Here is a 25,192-nt window from a genome sequence, read left to right on the forward strand (position 1 = left end):
TAAATGTACTATTCATAATGATTCTCAAAAACTCTTGCCAAGATAATTAAACAAAACGCAAATTTTTATCAAAAGAATGTATGAGTTTCAAGCAAATGCTCGAGGCTTTTATTTCCACTCTCAGTATAGTAGAACATCGTTCTTAGCATCTGACTCAACGGTTCGATTACAAATTCTGATGGTAAAATTAACATCTAAAAGTAGAAGAAAGTGCGGTTTACTACCATGTCCAAACTAGATAACTATTTATTCGCTCTAAACTATTCTACAAGCACCCGTTCCCCACTCATTGTTCAACTTACTCGGCCTTCCCCCTCCGTTTGTCCGGCAAGTAGTGCTTCAGCACCAAACTAACCGGTTGCTCGATGCAAAAGTACACGATGACGCCGACCAGATAGGAAGAACCACCCAACACTGTCAGCATCCACACCAGGTCCAGCAGCTTCAGCTCGATCATCTGGGGGAACCAGTTCAGCACGAGCCGCGTTACGGGCACGTGCAGCACGTAAACACTGTAGGACAGTTTGCCCAGGCTGGTCATTGATTTGGAGGTTAAAAACTGTCGAACGGGACCCGGGGGATTTCGGAAGCACTCGATGAAGCTTACGCACCCGGCGATGACACCAACGTTTCGGTACAGGATGGTGTGTGTCATGGTGAGCCAAGAGGAGCGAGGAATCTCGTAGCGGTAGAAGATGAACGTCGGAAGGTACGCTAGGGCTAGCAGGGGTAGACGAGCTTTTTTCAAGATGGTGTACAGCTGGAATTCAATGGGGGTCATTTAAAGATACTAGTGTTGATCGAAAGAACTAACCATGGAATTGTCCAAATCCAGCTTGTTATGCTTATGTTGGTGATACAGATATCCAACGACCACTCCTGCCATGTAACTGTTCATGTTTGAATAGCCTGGCATGTACAGGTGGTTGAACCACGCTTGGTACATGAACAGAAACTGAAGATCGCTGAAAAGTTCAAGTTACCGGTTATTCGTTTAGTTTTAAGCAACTATGCCAGCAGTACCTTAGCCTGACTGGCAATGAAGACTCCAGCTCATAAAAGTACACAATCCCGGCTGGAATGGCCAACGCAATAGCTACACATGACCACATCAAGGCACCAGCATGTTTTGGGAACTTCCAAAATGCCGCCATAAGCAGTAACGTTACGAGGAACAGCTGTTGATCAGCCGCCAGGTACCAGCCCTGCAGACTGCATCGCTCTTCGCCGAATGGTGGCAAGTTACTCACAAACAGCACGTTAGTCCACCACTTCTTTCGGCATCGACCCTGCTCCTGGATAAGCGTTTTGTAGCCAACTGTCCCCATTTCAACTCCTGGTAACTCATCGCCAACGATCGATACCAACAGGAAGAAGTAGTACACCGGAACAATTCTAATCAAACGGTTTTTGATCTTTTCCCAAAAGTAGATCGATTCCAACTGTGGCTTGCGATCAATGTCTTTGAGAACCGTTGTTGTCAACAGAACCCCACTAATGGCAAAAAAGATCTGGACGGTAACAATACAGATCGTACAGAGATCTACAAGGAACGGATTCTTCAGAACCTGCAATTGAGATGTTGTTAGCATTTATTCTTAGTCCTTTAATATCTTACCCACCTCTTCAGTGTACTCTGGGTTGCTCAACGGAATAATACCTGCGATCATCAAACAGTGTATGCCCAGCACAAACACACTCGTAAACACTCGAAGTCCGTCAATGTAACCAAACTCCCGGTACAGTTCACTCGTCGGTTGCTCCGTCAGCCGATCCCAGTTGCGGCGCACCGAGAACGATGACACAACGATGTGTTCTAGAACGGTACAGATCACGTCATTCATTTGTTAAGATCAGAACTGGTGACAACTTAATGAGCGATTACCTTTGACCTGATCATGACCCAGCCAGTCAACGACGTTGGCGCCGACCATGAGGACGATCAACGTTAGCACGATTGCGTAGAAAGTGATCATTAGCCAGTCTGGAAATGCAAGGTTGATGAAGTGTACTTGTTGTTTGATCGAGTGGAATGTCGTTTACCTGGATTCCTCTTGGACATTCCCAGCTCGTCTTTGGAGGTGCAGTACTCGATCTCGGAGTATGCATGCCGGTGAACGTTGTAGTTCCGTTCCAGGCGGTTATTGACGCAAACGTTGATCAGTTCGCCGTATCGATCTTTGTACGATTCCAGGTATTGACCCCAATGGTTCGGTAGAATATACTGTAACGGGGAATCCTTGTTAAAACCTTATGCAGATCGTGTTTCCAACATCAAATAATTTCATGTCTTCTTTTAAGATACCCAAACTGTCAGTGAATAAAACTTAATTAAAGCCAATCATATCAAATCATGTTTACTAAAGCGACACGTGTCGTAGGTAAAGTCTCTTAATCATAGTATCATTAGCACAGGCAAGCAAAAAGGTTCTCTTAACCTTGTTGACATCCGCGGATGATGAACATTTCATGTGCATTGTCGAGTGGCTCTTGTTCACAGATTACGACGTATACTGCCTCATTTGGCAAATGCGTTCGAAAAACTTTCACTGTCAAACTTGGTTCTCGTTAAATTATTGACTTGAATTTAAGTCTGAAAACTGATTGAAACTGATTTTAAACTTAAACAATAAGCCAAATTATAAAATTAACGCTTCCGCCTCGTAAGCGGTAGATCGGGGTTCAAATCCCGGCTCGGACAAACACAACTGGTGATCTTTTCCCTTCTGGAATCGATTGCTTAGTAAAGGGAAGGTAGTGTATCGTCACAAACTGGACCTTATCACGACACCTTAGGGAGGCGACCTATGGAATGTTAACATTAACCCTAACATGTTAACATTAAATTGAGAATGAAACTGCCACTGAATCCGCTTTGTAAATACCGGCCCCGATACTCTGCAAGGGTGTTTCCCTCAGGAACTGTGAAAGATTTACTTTTTTTTTACAAATTATAAAATAAATGATTCGAGCAAAAACATGGTGTCGATTTCTGGAATAGTCAGGGAAAACTTGGATTTTTTAGAAAAAAATATTTGCCTGGGAAAAGTCACGGAAAGTCTAAGCATGTTATGCTGGGTTGGTGCATTTTGATGACCCTTACAATATTACTCCAACATTAAATGTAACTTCAACTTCAGCTTATTCTTCGAGTTCTTCCCGTTTGAAATTCAAAGTCAAAGCGCCAGGTTCTGCCGAAAACAATCAAGCTCAACTAGTACAACTAGGGCATCATGTCCTAAAATGCTCGCAAAATTCACCCATTTTGTTTCTAATCTAATCTAATCAAACCATAGCGCAGCCAGTCTTTGGAGGGCATCCTGATGCCTTAGGTTGATTAACGCCTAGCAAACTCTTTTCATTATTAACATTTGCAGTGCCCCTATGCATTACATATTGTTTTGAAACAACGCAGACGTTAAAGCGACCAGACCAACTGCGTAAAGTTAACCGCGAAGATGATTCGTTGAAATGGATTGAGTTTGAGCACGAATGTTCAAACAACAATACGGCTCTGAATCTTTTTTCCTGTTAGAGCAATAAATCGTTAGGAGCACCATGCTAAGAAGTTTTGGTGCTCCAGGAACCAAATTTACCCATTTTATTTCAAACATAATTTCCAAAAAACCTCGAAAAAATATCAATTGAAAAGTTGTTACACGGAGAAAAAAGAGTTCCCAAAATCGTGAACAAGCGTTCATGTAAATGGGAACCACGAATAAAGTGTTGAAATGTTTAACAACATGTGTGTGTGTGCATGTGTGTGTGCAACCAACCAAACGGGACCACGCGGCCGCTTCTTACAAATTGAGTTGTTTCCATGTATTTTTAGATCTACATTCTATACATGCAAATAACTCGCATAGGCATTTGGAAGGTGTTAGCTCTGCCGAGCTTCGGTGACCCATTTCTACGCTGGCTAGCCGAGCGCGAGGTACTTCAGCTTTGTCGACAAGCCCCGCCCTGAAGAACGTTTGCACCAATCGGGTTCAAACGTTATTTAGAACTTCCGAACCCTTGTGAAATGGACAAGGACCCAGCGCGTATATAGTTTGATAGTAACAGTATTCCTAATTCCAGACGTCGCTCACCAAGCCGTGATGGCCTAGTGGTTAGCATTTTTGCTTACCAATCCAAAGGACGGGGGATCGAACCCCGACTCGAGCGACTTTGATTTTTCGTTCATGTTCAGAGTTTCAAGATTTATATTTCCTATACTTTCTCGTTGGGAGCAGATGGGAATCGAACCCAGGACCATTCGCTTACAAAGCGAACACCGTAACCAGTCAGCCACGGCCGCTCCAGTGTTGAAATGTTTAACAACATACGTTTAAAAAATATAATTATTGTTACTATAAAAATAACAATCATTAAAAATTTGCAATATTTTGAGCGTTTAATGTTTAAGCGTCCAATTTCCCGTCCAGGAAAAAAAAATCCCGGGATTTCCCGGAAAAAAATTTCCCGTTTCCCGGGAAATTCGTAAATTTTCCGGGAATTCCCGATATACAAGCGGAAGTATACATTTTCCTACCTTTTCAGCACCAATGTTTTGAAATCATGCAAAATATAATATTATAAGAGAACAGGATTTGATTTAATTCATTTCAATCTGCTGTTCATATTGAACGAATCAGCTTGTCTGTAAATTTCATGTCAAGATTTAATTCAGATAATATTCATTCACAACTAGGAATATTGTTTGCTTGTATGTTGTGCAATGAAAATTGCACTATTATGGAATGAATATCACCTATTTTATTTTCGACAACCTATTTTAACGATTTTTTTTTTGTTATATCATTTGAAAATAAGATATTCACCAACATGGATGAACATTGCATTGATCAAATTAAATTTTTCAAAAAGGGTTGTTCAAGAAAAAATTGTTCAAAAGTATTCGAGAAATAACTGTTTGAAGTTAGAAATTTTAAATATGAAAAAATATTGTTGAATTTCAACCACTTTTACACTATGATAATTATTTTAATCTAATTTATTCATTAAGCCAAATAACCATATAACTATAATCATATCATAAATGGATCCATGAATTATCATTAAAAAACAACTTCGTATCATATGAAATTTTCCCAAAGAATGCAACCATATCCCAAAAACTCGCTTCAAATAATGTAAAACTTTGAGTTTTGATTTTTTTTTTTTTGTTCGATGCCACTATCCACTGCGACCAGGAATTAGATCTATTGCGGACTTGCAATTCTATTTATAGAATCACAAAGGCTTCTTCTGTTATTAGGCAGATGGGACACGCACACACGCTATTGTTGAGCGAGTGTGTCGAGCGATCCACTGCCGTAACTTCGCCGCCGAAGAGGTTTGAATGTTTTTTCGATCCTCTTTGGCTCTGCCTTTTCCACTCTGTACTTTCCAAATGTATCGCTAGAACCGAAGTGCACATTTTACGTTTACTTATACCCAGCTAGCCCTTAAATTCTGGTTTCTGAAAAACTCGTCCCTTCAAAGCACTTTTTGCGATCGGGCCGTGGAGCTCTGCAGGGCCATTATACAGAGAACAGTTGGTCCTTATACATTAGGGTGTTTCATCCAAACAAAAAAGTTCTCAGAATCAGGCAAACCGAGGTTCCCCTAGTAGAGGATACCCATAGGGACTCTCATGCCAAATATCAGCCCATTTGGTTGAGAATTGGCCTGTCCCCAGCGGTTCAAAGTTTACATGTAAATTACTATGGGATTTTTATGCTTTTCGTTTAATCGTTCCTACAGGTCTGGGGACAACATGGATTCACTCGGAATAAAGACAGGTGTGTAGGGAATGGTCAATGAACAAATTCCAGAAGGAATTATGGTTGTCCATTCTGTCCCCAAGGTGCGCATTGGATCGACGTCCGGTGTCTCCAGAATCAACGATTCACCCTTCAAATGTACGCATTGGCCTTAGTATGCTATGACGGTTAGCTGGAAATTACGACGCCCCATGTCAGACGGTGAACACGTGGAGAAGCATCGATTGCATTATTAGTACAAAATCATAGTTCAAATTGTTACAGGAACATCAAAAATTATAATTTTATTACCTTAAAGCATGTTTCTGAGCCAAAACTAGAGTGAATGCTTCTCCACGTGTTCACCGTCTGACATGGGGCGTCGTAATTTCCAGCTAGCCGTCATAGCATACTAAGGCCAATGCGTACATTTGAAGGGTGAATCGTTGATTCTGGAGACACCGGACGTCGATCCAATGCGCACCTTGGGGACAGAATGGACAACCATAATTCCTTCTGGAATTTGTTCATTGGACCATTCCCTACACACCTGTCTTTATTCCGAGTGAATCCATGTTGTCCCCAGACCTGTAGGAACGATTAAACGAAAAGCATAAAAATCCCATAGTAATTTACATGTAATCTTTGAACCGCTGGGGACAGGCCAATTCTCAACCAAATGGGCTGATATTTGGCATGAGAGTCCCTATGGGTATCCTCTACTAGGGGAACCTCGGTTTGCCTGATTCTGAGAACTTTTTTGTTTGGATGAAACACCCTATTATACATGTGAAGAGTACAGGGGAAAGGATGTGCCGAGCCATGTGGGTTTGAAACCACGACCTTCCGCTCATAAAGCGAAACCTGTAACCATTAGACCACAGGAGCTCGGCTGTTTTGATTTCATGAAATAGTGTTTCGTGTTAAATAGCGCAATAAGATTTTTGAGGATAATTCAATGATTATATATTGATTGACAAGTTGAAAATACTTGTTCTGAAATAAGTAATTAGCCATGAAAAACATTATTTCTGCATGATTTTTTTTGCATTTCAACTTTATCGTCACTTAGACAAATTTAAAAGCAATTTTATTGTTGTGGAGCATAAATTTTCACTATTCAAACACTTTGATTTGAAAAATATTTCTCAACAAAAAGTACTAATAATGTTTTGTTTTGAAAGACAGAAAAAAAATGTGTAATATTTTCTTAAAGTTTTATGATATTTTAAAAGCATTCACCATTAATTGATCCTTCCACTCATTTTGACCATTAAAGTTGCAGTTGCAAAATATTAATCAGAAACAGGATCAGAATATTTTTTTGTTAAATTTCAAACTACTCGGGAAATTTGTTGAAAATTTCCTGTTTCCCCGAAAACACATTTAAGTGATGTTATTATTGGTACTTTATGAAAATGAAAATCATTTAAAATTCACATTTATAATAGAAAAAAAAACATTCAAATCTGATGTACTTCCACTAAGAATCAGTTGAACTGGTATTTTCAATCTGAAATAATAACTAAATAAGTCGAATTTCATGTGTAGTTATCAAGTAGCATTCAAATAACGGCTTCAATAGGAATCAACAATACGTAACGCGATTTGTTCTGCAATCTTAATTAATTTATATTAATTAGATACAGTGGAAAGCTTCTCATTGAATATTTCTCTGATACACAGATTAAACATATCTCACACTGGATTGTAAAAAATGAACAATATTTTAGTACAAATTCTTAGAAATCCTGCACACGAGAATTCAAATTACTCTCATTCATGAAAAGCCTTAGAAATTACAACATCCAGGTAAATCGCTGTAACTGCATACTGCATGTGCGTTTAATTCTCCCACAGAGCGTGCAATTATCCCCCAAGAACTAGTTCCGCCGCAATCTCCAATATGGAGCACCGGAATGATCGCAACGCAAGACTAGACCGTCAATTAACATCCACTTAAAAGCCATCGCTTGCGTTGGCATAACTTACCGTATGGTTGATCTGGAACCTGGGCTGGAACAACCGGTGGCGCTGTTCCTGCGTCAAGCTGCTCATTTCTCGCTCACAATCCGCCACGCAAATTCCCCAGTCCAGCAGACTGTGTCGAAATTCGGCCACAATCCTTGGTGTGTCCTATTTTATTATTATGTTTGGAAGGCACAAATTTTTCAATGATTTGAGGATTAAGCTAAAATGTTAATTTCAACTCACAAAAGGATCCCGATCCTCTTGGAAGACCACTTTCACGAAGCAATAAGCTCCAATCTTGTCATCCTGGCGACACTTGGTATAATCTTCGTACCGATACAACGGAGGAACAATCGGAGAGCACTGCCCAAAATGGACCAAAGCCAGCACAAAAGGCGCGAAAGCCCACGCGGACACCATATCGAAGGGAACCGATCGCAACGGATGTTACACTCAAACTAGACCCGCGAGAACGAGAGTTCTAACGCCTAGCTCTAACGCTGGATCAAGGGAAACGGTAAAGAGGTTTGTATGAATCTCAAACAGCCGGCTAATCATTGCTTGAACCCGTTGCCGGTGACAAAAGCAACCGACTCGCGAGAGGAACGCGACAAACTATCTACAAAGGTGCGGGTACTAGGGTGGTGTTATTAAGTAACATTTTTTTACTTTATTTTGAAATCAATTTTTATTTTTATTTCAACAATTAAAAAAATATATTTTTAAAATTAAATTGACAACAACATTAAATGAATTTTGACCACCTTGTCTTGAACGGAAAATGCATTTGTTTTCATGGAGCATCTAGAGTTGACCCACCGTCATCTGGGGTGAAATGGAACACATAGGGCGAATTGGGACAGTTGTTTTACCCTTGTTACTGCACACTATTTGGATGTTTTTGATTGTTTTCGAATAGAACATACACAGATCAACAAAAATAGGGCATCGATGTTCAAATTTTAAGCTTTTATGTGCTCTAAACCCTGCTGTCCCTATTTAGACTGTAGTCCCGATTCGCCCCAGATGACGGTATCAATGCTTTGAGGCTCATTGATAGCTAAAAAAAATGCCTCTAGATATAGCGACCATTGAAATGTTTAGAAATCTTCTGGTCCACAAAGCATTTTTTGTGAAATTGTTGATAATAAACTAATTTCAGCATTTTTGTATGACCCAATCTCACCCCCGGGACCCAATGTCACCCCTGATGACGGTACCGTAAAACGGGGTGACTTTGATAGGTTTGCGATTTTTCCGCAAAATGAAGAGTAGGGGAACAGCAACTAATTCCAGCGTGCCTCTAATGTTGGCAGGTCAGAACTTTGACATTCAATTAAAGTTAATTAAAAGCGTTTTCAACTGAACTCGAGTGATAAATAGCTCAATAAGAAGTGAGCATGCAAGTTTCTATCAAAAGTTTTGCAAAATTAGTTGTTTAAATAGTGAAAATCAGCAAATTGGATGGAGGTAGGAGCGAGTGCTTAACCTGCCAAAGATACGAAAATTTCCCCTACAATTAAAATACGTACGAAATGGCTTAGAATCGTACTGACCGTGATAGAGAAGTGTTCAAAGTACCTCAAGAAGAACTTTTCATAACATTTTGAAAAGTTTAAAAAGTTACTTAACTATAGTTAAGAAAATGTTGGTGAAACTCGTTATTTTAAACTTCTCAAAGTGTCATGATTTTCTCAATGAACATGATTTTGAATCGGAAAACGGAATGCATTTTCGGATTCTTTGAACAATTTTCCACTAGGTGAAGGTTAAATAAGTTTGTAAATAATAAATAATATGTGGTTTTGAAATACAATTTAAAAAAATCTCGAAATTTTTATGCAATTTCAGTTGAATAAATTGCATGTAAAATGTGAAAACTTGTGATTCGTGCTTCGAATTCAGTATAAAATGCAATATAAATCGATAATTTTTCAAACAAAACTAATTTTAACAAATTTCAAGCAAAATTCCGACTTTTCAACAATTTTACCTAAAATTTATATGTATTTTGTTAAAAAGCTTATTAACTAAGTTTACTAAATATAACCTTTGTTTTTTTTTAAACTATAGCAGCTACTTTAGTGATGCTACATTTAACGTACAAATAAAGTTTGAACATCTTAAATATGATTTTAACAAGAAAAACTATGACTATCAAAGTCACCCCGGAATTAGAACTAGGAATGTTCAACGTAACTATATTTCTAAACACTATTGAAAAAACATTTTTTTCCAAATAGTGCATGGACTTTGGGTGGCCTACCCCAGTACATGTTTTAAAAATAATAATTTTGAGAAAAACCTTACTTGTTGGAAAATATTCCAAAAACAAATTGAAATCCTATCAAAGTCACCCCTGACGACGGTATTTTCTCAAACTCCGACTCGGTATGGATGAAGCAAAATATTATAGGGGGGAGAGGGGGTAATATGCACCCCCGGGGCAAAATGCACCCCCTGCTTTTCTCGATATTTGGAAGAATTTTCCGGGGAAACAATCAAAGAAATTGGAAGCTAAACATTGCTAAACCGTGCTGGAAAAATTTGAGCATCACATTATAAAAACAGCTTAAGTTAAAACTTTAAAATGTTGTGTTTTCATCTAATTTCATTGAACTTTCATTATGATTTTTTTACAATATAAAAAGCATTTATTGATTCTGTAAGTGTTGAGGTATATAGTTCTTGTCATAACCTTCATTATTCTGTAGATAAATGAGTCCAAAAACATCAAACAATGCATTTTTAATTGAATTTTCTGCAAAAAGCGTAGTCGGGACAAAATTTGTAAAAACAGCGGTGTCATCTAGTGGTGACTAGTGAAAACTGCTTTTACCCGGTGCATTTTGCCCCAATGTTGCGGTGCATATTGCCCCGCATGGTTGTTTGAAATGAATCAGAAATGTTTTTAGAAATTTGATATTTTCGAACAATTCTGTGGTTTTAAAGACTTTTTTTACATGAATGATGAAGAATAATAGTTTAAATCGAGAACACCCATGGGAGATTTATACATAGAAAGTTTTGTTTCACCTTCCTGATTAAGAATCTGATCGATTTAAAATATTCTATCAGTGAAAATTGCGAAAGTTGCGAAAAAAATGTTTTTTCATACTAATGAAGACGCCTGGTACTAAATAAATAAAAATTGATTAAAAAATATTTTTTTGATAGTTTATATCGAATCTAATCTAATCTAACACAAACGCAGCCAGTCCGATGAAAGCATGCTGGAAAGTCTTGTGATTAGATTACGCCCCAAGCACTTTTCTTGTCATTATTAATAATTGCAGTACATCCGAGAACACTCGAAAATGTGTTGCAAAAATTAAAGTGGCCAGCCCTACTACGTTGTGTTTACCGCAGAGAGGATTCTGAGAATGGATCACATTTCTCAGAATCTACAAGGGAGAAAGGATGCGTGGACATACCGTACCAAACGCTCCGGTAATCTTTTTTTGATAGTTTATATTAATCAAAAGTAAAAGAAATATAAAACATGTTGAAACACGACATATAATAAGGCTAATTAAAAAAATAATTAGAATTTACTTGCGCCTCCTTTCATGGTACTTTATACGGGAAACCACATTTTTTCTGAAAAACGCAATTTTCACCGATAGAATATTTTGAATCGAACACATTCTTAATAAGGAAGGTGAAATACAACTTTCTATGTATAAATCATCCATGGGTGTTCTCGATTTATAATATTTTGCTTCCTCCATACCGTGCCGAATAATGACGGATTAGAGACCAGTCTGACAAGATTTTGTAAACCCCCTGCATTTTTTTTAAATATCCTAAGATTCTTTTTCCATTCGAATCAGTTTTGGTAGTTGTTTTCTTAAATGATGGTGTTAATTAACCGCAAACACATTTTTTTTGTGTTGATAAATTTTAAGTTCATTCGCATTACCAAACCCAGTCATTCAAAGCGAACCTGGGCGAAGTGTTGTCTTGCAAACACGTTTCTTTTTAAAATCTTCTTTCGTGTTTGACCTCGGACGCCTAGAATAGCGCCACATATTTGTCAACAAAATTGTATGATCTAGGTAGCTAGCTTTGTTTCAAATTAGGTACTTGATGTTGAATGTTTCATCCTTGATTTCATCCAATTCGGAGCACCTCGATACAATCAGCATATAAGACGAGTAAATCTGAATTTTCTTTTTCTTTTCAAAAAGTTTATAAAGAATCTCTTCAAGGAATGCACCACTCTCGTCCACCACTCAGCTTCAGGTGGAAATGCAAATTAATTACACTGTTGATACGTGAACCAGAGGAAGCTTCGAGAGAGGGTTTGTATGCACAGTAAATAAACATGAAATGTTACGATGCCAAGTTCGTTGTCATGACGTCACGGATATTTGTGTTGAGTTGAGTGTCTTTTGAGTTTATGGAATAACTAGAATGACATTCAAAACAAAAATTTGAAGTGTGTTAAGACACAACTCTTTTTTTTAAAATAGGTCAAGTGTAATAGGGGTTGTGCCCTAACCATGTTTACATTTGTTTCATTCATCAGGTTCATTGCAAAGGAAACTTGATTAGACTTGGGTTTGTTGATCCAGCTATGACTAGTTAGTTCATCATGCAAATTTGTTTTTGATAAGAGCTAAAAGATCTGACTGAAATAAAATTGGTTTGGTTTTCAATAGCAACACAACTCGACATTTTGAAAAGTTGATGTCCGTAATCGCTTCAATTTTGTTAGGGCATGATAGATTTGGACTTCCTGTAAACCAGGGGTGCCCAAAGTTTTTGAATGGCGGGCCAAATTTGAAGCTTTCGTGAGCCTGCCGGCCAAATGTAAAAAATAGACAATTTGAAAAGAAAAAGTTTGAACAATTTATGAAATTTAAAAAAAAAAAACATTTATTTTAAGATGCTTGTTTTTACAAATACATGTAGGTATTTTTTACATATTTGACATTAAAAAATTGGATTTCAAAACATGATATTTTCCAACAGTTTTAATGAAATAAGCAATCAATTGGTTCAGTTTTTTTTAAATCAATGAATCCAAAAAATTGCAAAAAAATATTATCCATTTTTTTTTCAATTTATATGCAACAGGTCATAAAAGTGTAAATATTTCTGTCAGAAGTTTTGTTTACAACGGACTGTTTAAGCTCGATAGGTAATGTGGATGAAGACAATCACAATTTCACTAATACTGACAAAATGAAAATAAAGGTTTTTGATTGAGTGCATTTGTACTTTCATCAAAAGGATTCAATATTTAGGGACCATCCATAAACCACGTGGACACTTTTATGGAAATCTCAACCCTCCCCCCCCCCCCTTCCCGTCGCGGACAATTGTCCACACAAAAAAAATTGTATGGAGCGTGGACAATCTAAAGCGTCCACGTGGTTCATAGATGGTCCCTTAAATGATAATAATATTTTCAATTGCATTTCAATTGTTTGTAAAAAAAAACGCTTTAAATGGTTTCCATTAAATTTTGGTTTTTTTTGCCCTCTCATTTGGAAATGGATTTTTTTTCCTTCAATTTCAACAACATTTGATAAGATGTTGGTCTTCTTAATCAGATGTAAGTCAATTTAATTCATTATTCATGTATCATGAGTTCGAATCCCCAATATTTGTGTCGTATAATCTAGATCAAAGCATGGATAAGTCACCTTTATATTTACAAAAAAATCAATAAATGTTCCCAAAAAAGTTTTAATTAAACCTTAATTTTAAGGAATTATAAAATCACTTTACAGATGGGTCAAAGGGCCATTTTACATTACCCCTGATGTAAGCAAAGAACAATTCTCTATAGGTCTTTTTTGCAATTTTATTTTTTGTATTTTTTAATTCGGCTGAAACTTGTTTGGTGCCTTCGGTACGCCCAAAGAAGCCATTTTGCATCATAAGTTTGCCCATACAAGTCTCCATACAATTTTGGCAGCTGTCCATACAAAAATGGTACGTAAATATTCGAATATCTGTAACTTTTGAATGAATTTTCTGACCAATTTGGTGTCTTCGGCAAAGTTTTAGGTATTGTTGAGGACTTTGAGAAAAAAATAGGTACACGGGAAAAAATTATGATTTTTTTTTTATGATTTTTTGAAAAAATAGTGATTTTTGGAAAATTGAAATTCATGGAAAAACAAATTGGACGTAAATTTTAAATGTAAAATTGAATTTCCAATCGAAAAGTACCTTACAGATTTTTTGATAAAAGGCTCTGTTTTCAAGATATAGCAACTGAAAGTTTGATTTTAGCGAAATATTTGCAGTTTTTCGATTTTTAAAAAATAGTGACCATGAATGACCGTTTCAAAAAATTTTTTTTTTAGAGTTCAGAAAATTTGCTATAAAATTGTCCAAGAGACATTGAAGATTGGACAACCAGAGGTACAGCGGCTTAAACAAAAAAAAAATCACGAAAATTGAAGTTTTCCAAGTCTCACCCAAACAGCCCACCATTTTCTAATGTCGATATCTCAGCAACTAATGGTCTGATTTTGAATGTTAAAACATGAAACATTCGTGTTAAAAAAATAAATAAATCAGGACTAACATTTTAAATGGGTGTAATATTCAATGTCTGGCCCTTTTAAAATGTTAGTCCTGATTTATTTATTTTTTTAATTTTTTTTTCGAAAAGATCGGAAAATTTCACGTATGTTTCATGTTTTAACATTCAAAATCGGACCATTAGTTGCTGAGATATCGTCATTAGAAAATGGTGGGTTATTTTGGTGAGATTAAGAAAACTTCAATTTTCGTGTTTCTTTTTCTTAAAGCGGCTCTATCTCAGCAACCCGAGGTCCAATCTTCAATGTCTCTTAGACAAATTTTCTGAATACTAAAAAAAAAATAGAAATGGTCACTTATGGTCACTATTTTTAAAAATTGAAAAACTGCAAATATTTCGCTAAAATCAAACTAACGGTTGCTATATCTAGAAAACAGAGCCTGTAAAGAATCTGTAAAGTACTTTTCGATTGGAAATTCAATTTCACATTTAAAAATTGCGTAAATTTTTTTTTTGCATAAAATTTAAATTTTTCCCAAAAATCACAATTTTTTCAAAAATTTATAACTCGGCGGAAATTTTTTTAACCAAGTTGCGGGTTTTGTCCTCTAAAACATATCAAAAAATTTCGAAAATAAAAAAATACATATTTTGGGAAATTGACTTTTTGTGAATTGAATGATTGATGGTGATTGTTAATAAAAAAATTGGCAATTTTTTCCGTGTACCTATTTTTTCTCAAAAGTCCTCAACAATACCTACAACTTTGCCGAAGACACAAAATTGATCACAAAATTCATTAAAAAGTTACAGTTATTCGAATATTTACGTACAATTTTTGTATGGACAGCTGCCAAAATTGTACGGAGACTTGTATGGGTGAACCAATGACACAAAATAGCTTCTTTGGTCATAGGGAAGGCCCCCATAAAGTTTGAGAAAAATAAAAAAAATACAAATAAAATCCATTTCCGTTTTTGGTAGAGAATTGCTCCAACGTCGATATCTCAGCAACTAATGGTCCGATTTACAATGTTAAAATATGAAATTTTCCGATCTGTTCGAAAACAATATTATCAAAATTTCTAAATCAAGACTTACATTTCAAAAGGGTGAAATATTGAACGTTTGGCCCTTTTGAAATGTTAGTCTTGATTTGAAAAATAAAAATATTGTTTTCGAAATGATCGAAAAATTCATGAAAATTTTGTAAATTTACATTGAAAATCGGACCATTAGTTGCTTAGACATCGAGATTTCTTCAAACGTCAAATTGCTACTTACAAAAAGATAGCACGATGCTGAAGACGTTTGTCCACTTACGATCATTTGTATTATGCTCGTAGCCCAAACTAGACGAAATCCTCAGCCATGGTTGCTTACATTGGTGGAAATACACCGAGAATTATTGCTTTGAAATTGCAGATTGCTACGTACTGAGATCGACAATTAATTCAATGATTCATTTATCAAAAATTACATTTAAAAAATATCTATAATCAATTTGAAAAATAAAAATAAAAAGCAACTCACCCGTTACCCAGAAACATCTAGAACGTAGCTTCCCGTGGAGGGATAAAACTTCACTTTCACAGTTAATCTTTTTGCGCCCGTTCCCGGGTCTGCATTGAACTTGAAAACTGATGCCCATAGCCTTGAGGGCATACACTTGAAAAGTTGTTTTTACCATGTGGGTGATTGGTTGAGCTATTTCTCGAGTTGAAAACACGGTGCAGCACAAACTGGACCAAAGTTTGGACCAGTACTGCAAGGGGGCAACGTTCTCAGTGCACGCCACTCACGGCCACGAGGAAGCTGCTTCCGGACGGTTCTTCCAGTTGGTTCGGAACCTTCTTACGGAGCAGATCGTTAAGTTATGGTTAAGTGTGGGGTTTTGGTGGCTTTGGTGGCGTTGGTCCATCTTGGTCAGTGTTCCCAGATTGTTCCTCCGTTGTATCGTTACGATGACTTCTTCCGGTGTCAACGGGAGGACCCTAGCGGGGTGTACTGCTTTGTGAAGGTGGTTTTCAGAGGGAATCAGGATTCTTTTGTAAGTAGTGATTTGGAATTGCTGTGGTAGATTTTTTCGAGTAACTGGGAATGGTGTTTGATTTAGGACTCGCCAAGGATCGTTAGTGACTTTCGACATAATTTGCTGGATTGGGGCATTTGCGTGAATAACTGTCAACGGGAATTGTCGGTAGTTCCAGCGAAGAACCACAAACGGTTGTATCAGTTTAAATTTCCAATTAATCACACGGTGAGCTGCAAACTGTTGATAAGTTGATTTAAGGTAACATTTTTGAACGATTCAACAGTACATCCTCCCGAAAGACCTTTTCGACACGGACCTCGATAACTTGAAGCCACGCTATAGTGCGTTGATCAACATTTGCGTGAACAACCGTCTTGAACTGAAGTATAACCTTAGTCAACATGCATACTCCGAGATCGAATATTGCACCACCCGGGATGACTTGGAATCATCCGAAAAAACTTTAGGTATTCAGATATATATACAAAACTATGTTGTCAACCCAAATATAACGTTTGTTTCAGATCTGCCGGAGACCATGTTCTATATAACGGTTTTCACGCTTGCAAGTCTTTTCGTTGGAGCTAACGTGATAGACTGGATTGGCCACGATCATGCAAAAGGTAATTTCAACATAATCTCCAAAGGTCTTGAGCAGCTCCTTTGTATTTTTCTCTAGGACATATCGTCGTGACATCCTTCTCGGTTCGACGCAACTGGAGTCGCCTGACGGAACAGCCCAAGAGTGAGCTGTACCGGAACTTTGGTTACATCGATGGAGTCCGAGTGTACGCAAGTGTTTTTCTTATCATCATGCACTGTGCGATGTATTCTGGTGTCTTCCCGGTGGCGAACCCCGAGTACGGCGAGCAGGTTTGGTTGGTGGCTTTCCCGGGTTCAAACAGTTTCAAATGAAGTCTTGTATGTCCTTCACGCAGGTACTGAAGAACCCCCTGCTGATCGACGTCTTTGCATTGGCGGTCGTGGTTCTGCAGATGTTTTTCGTCATCAGTGGTCTATTGTTGGCAGCAACAGTGTTGCAGGATGTTGAGCGGAAACCCGACATAAATTCTGGATACTTTTGGACCAAGATACGTATGCGGTTGATACGGATTGTTCCAGTTTACTTTTTCTGTCTGCTGTTAACTATGATGGGTGCTAACTTACCGGGAGTGCAGTTGGGTCCCGTTGGGTACAAAACGCTCGTTCAGGAGCAAGTTCGATGCAAGCAAAAGTGGTGGACCAACGTGCTGTTCGTAAACAATCTTCCAACTTTCGGTGAAGAACGATGCCATTTTCATGGTTGGTACCTGGCGACTGATTTTCAGCTATTCTTGGCAACACTGCTGCTATTGTCAGCATTTTGGAAATCCCCCAAGCGAGCGAATGCATTACTGTCGTTCAGTGTACTCGTGGCGTTGATCGTTCCTACCGGAATCGTTTACTATATGGGTTTGGAATCCGCGTTTCCACTTAAATTAAGGTAGAGTAATAATTTCGATAATAATTGAATTTTTTGCATAAGATTAAGACATGATTTGAATTATTTCAGTGAAGCTCAATTTAGCTTCATGTATAGCTCATGGATCAACCACGTGTACTTCCCAAGTTATTCAAACATGAACAGCTATTTGCTTGGAGCCGTCGTTGGATATGTGTATCACCAGACTAAATATAACAAACTTAATTTAGACGATTATCCAGTAAGTCATTGGGTTACAACAATGAAAAATAACTAATTTTCATTTCAATTACAGTTGTATAGCAGATTGAGAAAGCTTTGTCTACCGTTGCTGGCTTTAGCTTACCTCCCAACGTTCATCTTTTACCAGTACGAGATTCCTCGATCTTCTTGGATAACCATTCTTCACAACTTCCTGTATCGTAACGTTGGGGTAGCCGCACTGTGCGTTTGCTTTATCGAATGCTTCCGCAACCCACCCGGTCAGATTCGTGCCCATCTCAGCTCGGTGGCGATGACCAGCTTGGGAAAGCTGTCCTACAACGTGTATGTGCTGCACATCCCCGTGATTCGGCTCATCCTGAACATGTTCTCACCGAGCTTCAAGCTGAGCTTGGTGAGTTTGCTTTGGATACCGCAGGGCGTAGCAGTTATTTCCTACTTCGTCGGGTTCGTCGCATTCCTGCTCATCGAGCAACCGCTCGGCTTGCTGCTGAAACATCGATTTGTTGACCAGAGTAAGCCCAAATTGGCATGAAATGCTCAATTGTGTTGTTATTGTTCGATTTTCAATAAAAGTTTCGCCAAACGTTAAATGATGGAATTAAATGTTTTAATCATCTTCAGAGAGAAGTTCCAGCTCATAAATATACTGTATTTTATTCCGTTCATCGAATAGATGACTGACCAAAAAAATTACAAAAATGACTGCGCAGGATAAACTCGAGGAGAAGCATGGATGAGTTTAGAGTCTCCAGATATCAAAAATACAGTACTAGATATTTTCTGTTTTTTTTTTTTTCTAAAAGAGCACGCGATTTTCAGCCAAACTGCATCAATAACTCAAAAGTGATGAAAATGCATATGTAAAATGCACTTACACAGCAGTTGCCCCGACCCCTCTTCGATTTGCGTGAAACTATGTCCTAAGAGGTAACTTTTGTTCCTGATCATGAATCCGAAGTCCGTTTTTTCGATATCTCGTGACGGTGGGGCGGTACGACCCATTTCATTTTTGAACATGCGAAAAAGAGGTGTTTTTCAATAATTTGCAGCCTGAAACGGTGATGTGATAGAAATGTTGTGTCAAAGAGACTTTTATGTAACCGAAAAAACACAAAAAATGTTTTTAAAACTCTGCAATTTTCCGTCATTTAACTGAAATATTGTTTGGAACATGTCATTTTAAGGGAAATTTAAAGTACTTTTAGGGTCATTATTATTTAATTTAGAACTAATTTTTTCATTTTTAAATTTCGTGTTTTTTGTAACTTTACAGGGTTATTTTTTAGAGTGTAACATTTATGCAAACAGCACAGTTAATTGCAAGCGTGTTAAAATTTACATTGCCACTATAATCAAACGACTGCTAAACTGAATTTTGTTGCAGCATGCATTTTAACAAGGTATAGTTTTACCAAGTCCGACTCTGACTTCTCAAAATAGTTTAACTTCGGATTTAAATGCTGATAAAAAATCTAATAATCAAAATCCTGCAAATGTTAATAACCTAACATTCTTGCCTGTGTTAAAAATGGATGTGCGACAAAAGGTCAAAAGACATTAGGTCGAAAGTGGACAAAAGGTCGAAAGTGGACAAAAGGTCGAATGGACAAAACGTTGTAAAATCAAAAAGTCGAATGTGGAAAATTAAAAAAAAAAACTATATTTATAAAATTTAAAAAATTCTTGCAAAAATGTTTTATTTGTTTTAATGTTTTATGTTTTAATTTATCCACCCTTTTAGTAATGATCTTTTTTTTTAAATAAACAGAGTGACTTCCAAACCATTTTTAGAAAAGGTTTCCATTCTTTCAAACATGAGCTGTTCTTCCAATAAAAAGATCGACTCCTAAAATATTTCTTTTAGTTTTTATTTTATTTTTAAAAACAACCTTTTCTTATTTGTCGTAATATTTTTGCGAGTTTTTCCATTCTTTTAAACATAAGCAATGATTTAAAAAAAAGTACGACTTCTAAAATATTTTGGAAGTTTATTTTTATTTTTAAGAACAACTTATTCTTGATTCACAAAATATTTTTGTGAGTTTTTCCATTCTTTCAAACATGGACAGTTCTTCCAAAAAACAGTTCGACTTTTAATTTGTTTTAAGTTTTTATTTATTTAAAAAAAAAAGCCTTTTCTGGATTGTCAAAATATTTCTGTAAGTTTTTTAATTCTTTCAAACATTTCATTCCATAGCTTAGTTATCAGATACCTACATCGAGAATTTAAAATAGTAAATTGTACAATTGTACAATTATTGTAACTTTCAGTGAACAGTTCAGTTTTCTGAACCATTTCCATAAAAAAGTATCAATATTAGTTTAATATTAGCAGAGTTATACAAAATTTCATGAAATATAAAAGTTACTTTCTCCAAAAATTCTGGATTTCATTACCGATAAGTGCAGTGCTTCTGGGAACGCGCAGTCCTGTTTTTTCGCGATAATTTTCGTCGTAAATGATCGTACAAATTTATTCCAACTGGCAGTTTTAGTATTTACTCATCAAACTATCGATTTTATGAAGAGTAAAGCGTTATTTATTTACTTTTTTGAAATTTGCTCGCGTTATCTAAATTGTAAAAACAGTAAAAATATACTGATAAGTCCAGCCCATAGCACTACTGCTCGGCTGGCACGCGTTCGATAAAAAAAAACTTTTTAAATAATCAATTATCTATCTTTCCGCAGCCGGCTGCCTAAGATTTAAAATTTTCAACCGATAAACAAAATGCTCATGGTCACATCACTGCCACTCGTGAATCCTGACCTCATACCCTTCTACTAACCTCCTCAAAACTCATGTGATACTTTGTCGGAGATGCAGTCGATTGGGCGGTCTCTATCACTCAAGTATCGGACTAACATTCCCATCCACTTCCCCGTGACCCTACCACTGGTCGTGGCCGGCGCCGGTATTGATCAGCATGATAGGGGCCTTTGCGAAGTTGCGAAGCGAGGAAAGATAGCTCCCACTTATCTTCCACGGCTCGTGGATGTAACTTCTGGAGTTCCTGGTCAATAACGGAGTAGCAACTGCGGGTGGGCACCTATGCTTATGCTTATGCTTAATTTCTGGATTTCATTACCATTCAAACGATGAACACCGTCTACTGAATTTTTTTTATGATTCTAATAAAATAATTTCAATAAATTTCATCAAAATGTTGTGTGTTCCAACAAAATGTTTTCATCCTTAAAAATACCATAGTAGGCAGTTTTCATCGTTTAAATGGGAATTAAATCCAGAAATTTTGGGGAAAGTCACTTTTTATTTTAGGAAATTGGGTATATCTCTGCTTACATTGAACCAAAATTGATACTTTTTTATGGAAATTGTTCAGAAAACTGTTCTCTACAATGTGATTGATTCGAAAATTTTGTAAAATGTCATGGTGATATATGACAGAAGATTGAAAAAATAATGGTGGGAACATTTTGGGTAATAAATGGCTTTTAAATGAAATACTCTAAGTTTAGCAATGTTTTAAGCTCGAATTTGTATCCGGACAATCTGTTGCTGTATTTTTATGACAAATTGTACAAAGAATAGATTTTTATTCTATCGTTTTGAGATTTCCAGCTTGGATGCTTGGGTTATTTCAAAGAAAGCAAGAAATCTGGTAAATTTGGGTTGAACATTTTTGATTTGAGGTGAATAACTGTTCCAAAATGGATTATGATGTAACACACAGCTGAAAGGAACTCCAAAACTCTGTTTTGTACCTCAAAAGAACTTATTGTATCTTGATTATTCACCAATAAAACCGAATTTGAATTTGAAATACACCGTGTAGATGTTTGGCATTCCATCAAATGTAAGACTCTTCCTATTTAAAATAATTATTAAGCAAATTTATTAACAGAAACTTGCTTAATTACTTTCCACATTGCCTAGTTTTAGTTGAAAATGTGTTTAAGAAGCTGTCAATGTCAATGTGCTAATATGCCAACATTAGGTACGCGATAGAAATACATACCGCTTTTCTGTCCCTGTTCGCATAAATGTCTCGTATGCATTTTCATCACTTTTGAGTTATTGATGCAGATTGGTTCTGCGTTTTTGCATATGGTACATTTATGCGTTTATGGTCTTTATAGGATGGTGTGAAAAATAATCAATCATATTTTTTTCTTTTCTGCAAATCAGTGACGTCATGTCGTTTTTTCGTTGATGTAATACAACAAAGTTTGGAACACTTTGAAGCTCTCAGCTTAGAATTTGGAAAACTGGTTTTGCTGACTCTGCCGGTTTCATCAGCCAAAATTTGTGATTTGTTGCATTTACATATTTCGACGACTAGTCTGGGAGGAAGCGTCGTTCGATCTACCTTAATGCTTAGTGTTTTTCTTGTTTTTTTTTAATTTTGAAGATTTAGATTCATAATTGATTGACTAAAATTTTCCAATTTCATTCTATTTATTTATTTTGTCAAAAAAAAACGACAGTTTAAATTTTAATTGGGATTACGTTGCCTCTACTCAGCAGATTATTACCAACAACTATGAAGATACTAAGCACTCTCTCGAATCTTTTCGGCGATTTTAGTTATCGGGTGACTTCTGCCGAGATCGATTCTTTTCTATGGAATACTGCTTCGTGTTGGTCTTGCTTCTGCTGAGTCATTTAGGGCAATCTTCCCAGATTGCTCCACCGTTGTACAGTTACGATGACTACGACAGGTGCCGCCAAGGGGACCACTCCGGAACTTACTGCTTCGTTAAGGTTGTCTATAAGGAGGATCACGATCCATTTGTGAGTGACTTTATAGTTCCACGAAGGCATGCATTACAAAAGTTTCTATTTTATTGCAGGACACGCCGCGGATTGTGACCGGATTTCGACGCAATTTGCTAGACTGGGGAATTTGCGTAGCGGATTGCGATCGCGAATTGACGGAGCTATCTGTTGCGAATCGACAACGGTTGTACCAGCCAAAGTTTCCAATCAACTTCACGGTGAGTGCTTTTTAACAATATTCATGTTTGGTCGAACTAGATTCCAACAATCGAAGGGTTAATTTTTGTTTTGACTAAAATCTTAGTGGAGTTTGCTAAAATGTTGGGAGAGCTTACAGATTTTTTAGTTGAATCAACTCATTCTGTACTTAATATAAACAAATCAGGACGGAAATTAACCCATCCATTTTTGGACTTACTTTAACCCTGAATCTAGGAAAAATGGGGTTGTTTCAATAAGACCCATCAGGCATGAAAGGGTTAAACAGTTGTTCCGTGTGCGAATTAACTAAATATTGTTTTTAATCAGTACATCCTACCACCGAATCTTTGGAAAGAGTACCTGGAACCTTTCAAAACTCGCTATGGTGAAATGATCAATATTTGCGTAAATAATCGCCTGGAACGGAAACACATCTTTGACCGTAAGGCATACTCCGAAATCGAGTACTGCACCTCAAAAGACGAGCTGGGAGTGTCAGCACAGGCTCCAGACTGGCTAATGTTTGCGTTCTACACAACCGTTCTAACGTTGCTCGGTCTATTGATGGGTGCCAACGTACTTGACTCGATGAGCCGCTCAAAGTTCAAAGGTACCCCCGCATAACCTCGTCACAAGATCGAATCTAATCGTGTTGTTTACCCTTCCAGACCACATCATTGTGTCATCGTTCTCGGTGCGACGCAACTGGCATCGGCTGACGGAACAGCCAAAGGGTGCGCTGTACCAGGAGTTTGGATACATCGACGGACTTCGGGTGTTAACATGTGTGCTCGTTCTGGACATACACTGTTTACTAGCTGGCGGGATTGTTCCGATGGAGAATACTGAGTATGCTGAACGATTGCTGGAGAGCGCTTTTCTTATAGACTACATCACGGCATCGATCGTGGCGATCCAAGTATTCTTCGTCATTGGGGGACTTTTGTTGTCGGTCACTGTTATGGACGACTTGGGAGGAAAATCGCATTTTGAGAGAGGTTACTTTAAAACAAGGATCTTAAATCGGTTGATCAGAATTATTCCGGTTTACTTCTTCTTCCTACTGATATCCGTCGTGGGCGATGACTTCCCAGGAGTCCAGGTTGGTGCTGTAGGGTATAAATCGCTGATCCAGGAACGAGCAATTTGCCGGAAGAAGTGGTGGACTAATGTACTGTTTATAGATAATCTTCCCGTGTTTGGTGACGAACACTGCAGCTCTCAGGGATGGTACTTGGCGGCGGATCTTCAGCTGTTCCTCGCCACTCTAGTGCTATTGGCAGTGATTTGTAAATATCCAAAGCGAGCTTATATCGTTCTCTGGATAAGCGGGGTCGTTGGAATAGCAATTCCTGCAGCAATTGTGTACTTTTTGGGACTGGAATCAAGCTTACCTGTGAAATTGAGGTAATATCTTATACATATAACAACCAGCAGATTTATCTCAAGCTTCCTTTCAGTGACGTACAGTTCATGTTTATGCATCAACCATGGCATAAGTTTGTGTACATGCCGGGATACTCCAACTGGGACAGCTACATGGCCGGCGTGGTCGTCGGATATCTGTACCACCAACACAAACACAACAAGCTGAATCTTGACGATTCCTGGGTAGGACAATCTCAGAGTTGGAAACAAAACCTCAAACTAACTTCCCGACATCTTCCAGCTATACAAAACGGCAAAGAAAGCTCGACTTCCCCTGCTAGCCCTGGCGTACCTCCCAACGTTCATCTTCTACCGCTACGAGATTCCTCGCCCCTCCTGGCTAACCACAACGCACGCCGTCCTGTACCGAAACGCCGGCGTCATTGCCGTTTCCATCACCTTCATCGAGTGCTTCCGTAATCCCCCGGGTCGCGTTCGCCAATTTCTAACCTCCAGCCCGATGATCAGCCTGGGCAAGCTGTCCTACAGTGTTTACGTGCTGCACGTGCCCGTGACGCGGCTCGTGCTGAACTGGTTCCCGCCCATGATCGAGCTGAGCCTGCGCGACGGTCTTTGGATGTTGCCCTCGCTTGCGGTCGTCTCTTACCTGGCGGCGGTTCTCGTGTACATCTGCATCGAGCTACCGGCTAGTTTGGTGTTGAAACACTACATTTTGAGAGTGCGTAAGAGAAATGTCGAATAAAATCTAAACATACGCAAAACCATAAAATTCTTGGTACTAAACATCGTCTCCTTCAGTTTAATCCAGTCTTAAGCCGAAACTGCAGTTAATCGTCGAAACACAGAACTTTTTTTATCGCTCAGTTTTAGACTAATTTGCGCAATTGCTGAAACGATGACGTCGCTCGCGGTCAAT

At 37.8% G+C, this 25,192-nt stretch overlaps 3 protein-coding genes across 3 annotated transcripts; 2 read left to right on the plus strand and 1 right to left on the minus strand.

Moving 5' to 3' along the window:
- Positions 1 to 79: 79 nt before the first annotated feature.
- On the minus strand, positions 80 to 8,180 carry LOC6041107 (regulator of hypoxia-inducible factor 1). The gene is made up of 9 exons (XM_038262725.1): positions 7,962 to 8,180; positions 7,740 to 7,883; positions 2,044 to 2,224; positions 1,886 to 1,984; positions 1,623 to 1,816; positions 1,024 to 1,568; positions 815 to 965; positions 303 to 760; positions 80 to 194 (listed from the first exon to the last, which is right to left on the minus strand). The coding sequence occupies exons 1-9, from the start codon at positions 8,136 to 8,138 to the stop codon at positions 188 to 190; spliced, it is 1,956 nt and encodes a 651-aa protein (XP_038118653.1). The 5' UTR covers positions 8,139 to 8,180; the 3' UTR covers positions 80 to 187.
- A 7,895-nt stretch (positions 8,181 to 16,075) lies between these two features.
- Positions 16,076 to 18,534, plus strand: LOC6041106 (nose resistant to fluoxetine protein 6). Its single transcript, XM_038262727.1, has 8 exons — positions 16,076 to 16,273; positions 16,340 to 16,483; positions 16,542 to 16,725; positions 16,783 to 16,881; positions 16,938 to 17,131; positions 17,197 to 17,741; positions 17,811 to 17,961; positions 18,016 to 18,534. The coding sequence occupies exons 1-8, from the start codon at positions 16,100 to 16,102 to the stop codon at positions 18,475 to 18,477; spliced, it is 1,953 nt and encodes a 650-aa protein (XP_038118655.1). The 5' UTR covers positions 16,076 to 16,099; the 3' UTR covers positions 18,478 to 18,534.
- A 3,982-nt stretch (positions 18,535 to 22,516) lies between these two features.
- LOC6041105 (regulator of hypoxia-inducible factor 1) lies at positions 22,517 to 25,018 on the plus strand. The gene is made up of 6 exons (XM_038262728.1): positions 22,517 to 22,701; positions 22,761 to 22,904; positions 23,215 to 23,497; positions 23,556 to 24,294; positions 24,348 to 24,498; positions 24,557 to 25,018. Exons 1-6 carry the CDS (start codon positions 22,531 to 22,533, stop codon positions 25,016 to 25,018), a joined length of 1,950 nt encoding a protein of 649 aa, XP_038118656.1. The 5' UTR covers positions 22,517 to 22,530.
- Positions 25,019 to 25,192: the final 174 nt, after the last annotated feature.

Source organism: Culex quinquefasciatus, chromosome 3, assembly GCF_015732765.1.
Source record: "Culex quinquefasciatus strain JHB chromosome 3, VPISU_Cqui_1.0_pri_paternal, whole genome shotgun sequence".
Classification (NCBI taxonomy): domain Eukaryota; kingdom Metazoa; phylum Arthropoda; class Insecta; order Diptera; family Culicidae; genus Culex; species Culex quinquefasciatus.

Coding starts and splice junctions, on each gene's coding strand:
- LOC6041105 (XM_038262728.1), top strand. CDS start 22,531: ATGGAATACTGCTTCGTGTTGGTCTTGCTTCTGCTGAGTCATTTAGGG. Junction 22,905..23,214: donor AGTTTCCAATCAACTTCACG/GTGAGTGCTTTT, acceptor GTTTTTAATCAG/TACATCCTACCACCGAATCT. Junction 24,295..24,347: donor AGCTTACCTGTGAAATTGAG/GTAATATCTTAT, acceptor GCTTCCTTTCAG/TGACGTACAGTTCATGTTTA.
- LOC6041106 (XM_038262727.1), top strand. CDS start 16,100: ATGGTTAAGTGTGGGGTTTTGGTGGCTTTGGTGGCGTTGGTCCATCTT. Junction 16,274..16,339: donor GAGGGAATCAGGATTCTTTT/GTAAGTAGTGAT, acceptor TGTTTGATTTAG/GACTCGCCAAGGATCGTTAG. Junction 16,726..16,782: donor ATCATCCGAAAAAACTTTAG/GTATTCAGATAT, acceptor CGTTTGTTTCAG/ATCTGCCGGAGACCATGTTC.
- LOC6041107 (XM_038262725.1), bottom strand. CDS start 8,138: ATGGTGTCCGCGTGGGCTTTCGCGCCTTTTGTGCTGGCTTTGGTCCAT. Junction 2,225..7,739: donor GGTTCCAGATCAACCATACG/GTAAGTTATGCC, acceptor TCCCCGTTACAG/TATATTCTACCGAACCATTG. Junction 966..1,023: donor TCATTGCCAGTCAGGCTAAG/GTACTGCTGGCA, acceptor TGAACTTTTCAG/CGATCTTCAGTTTCTGTTCA.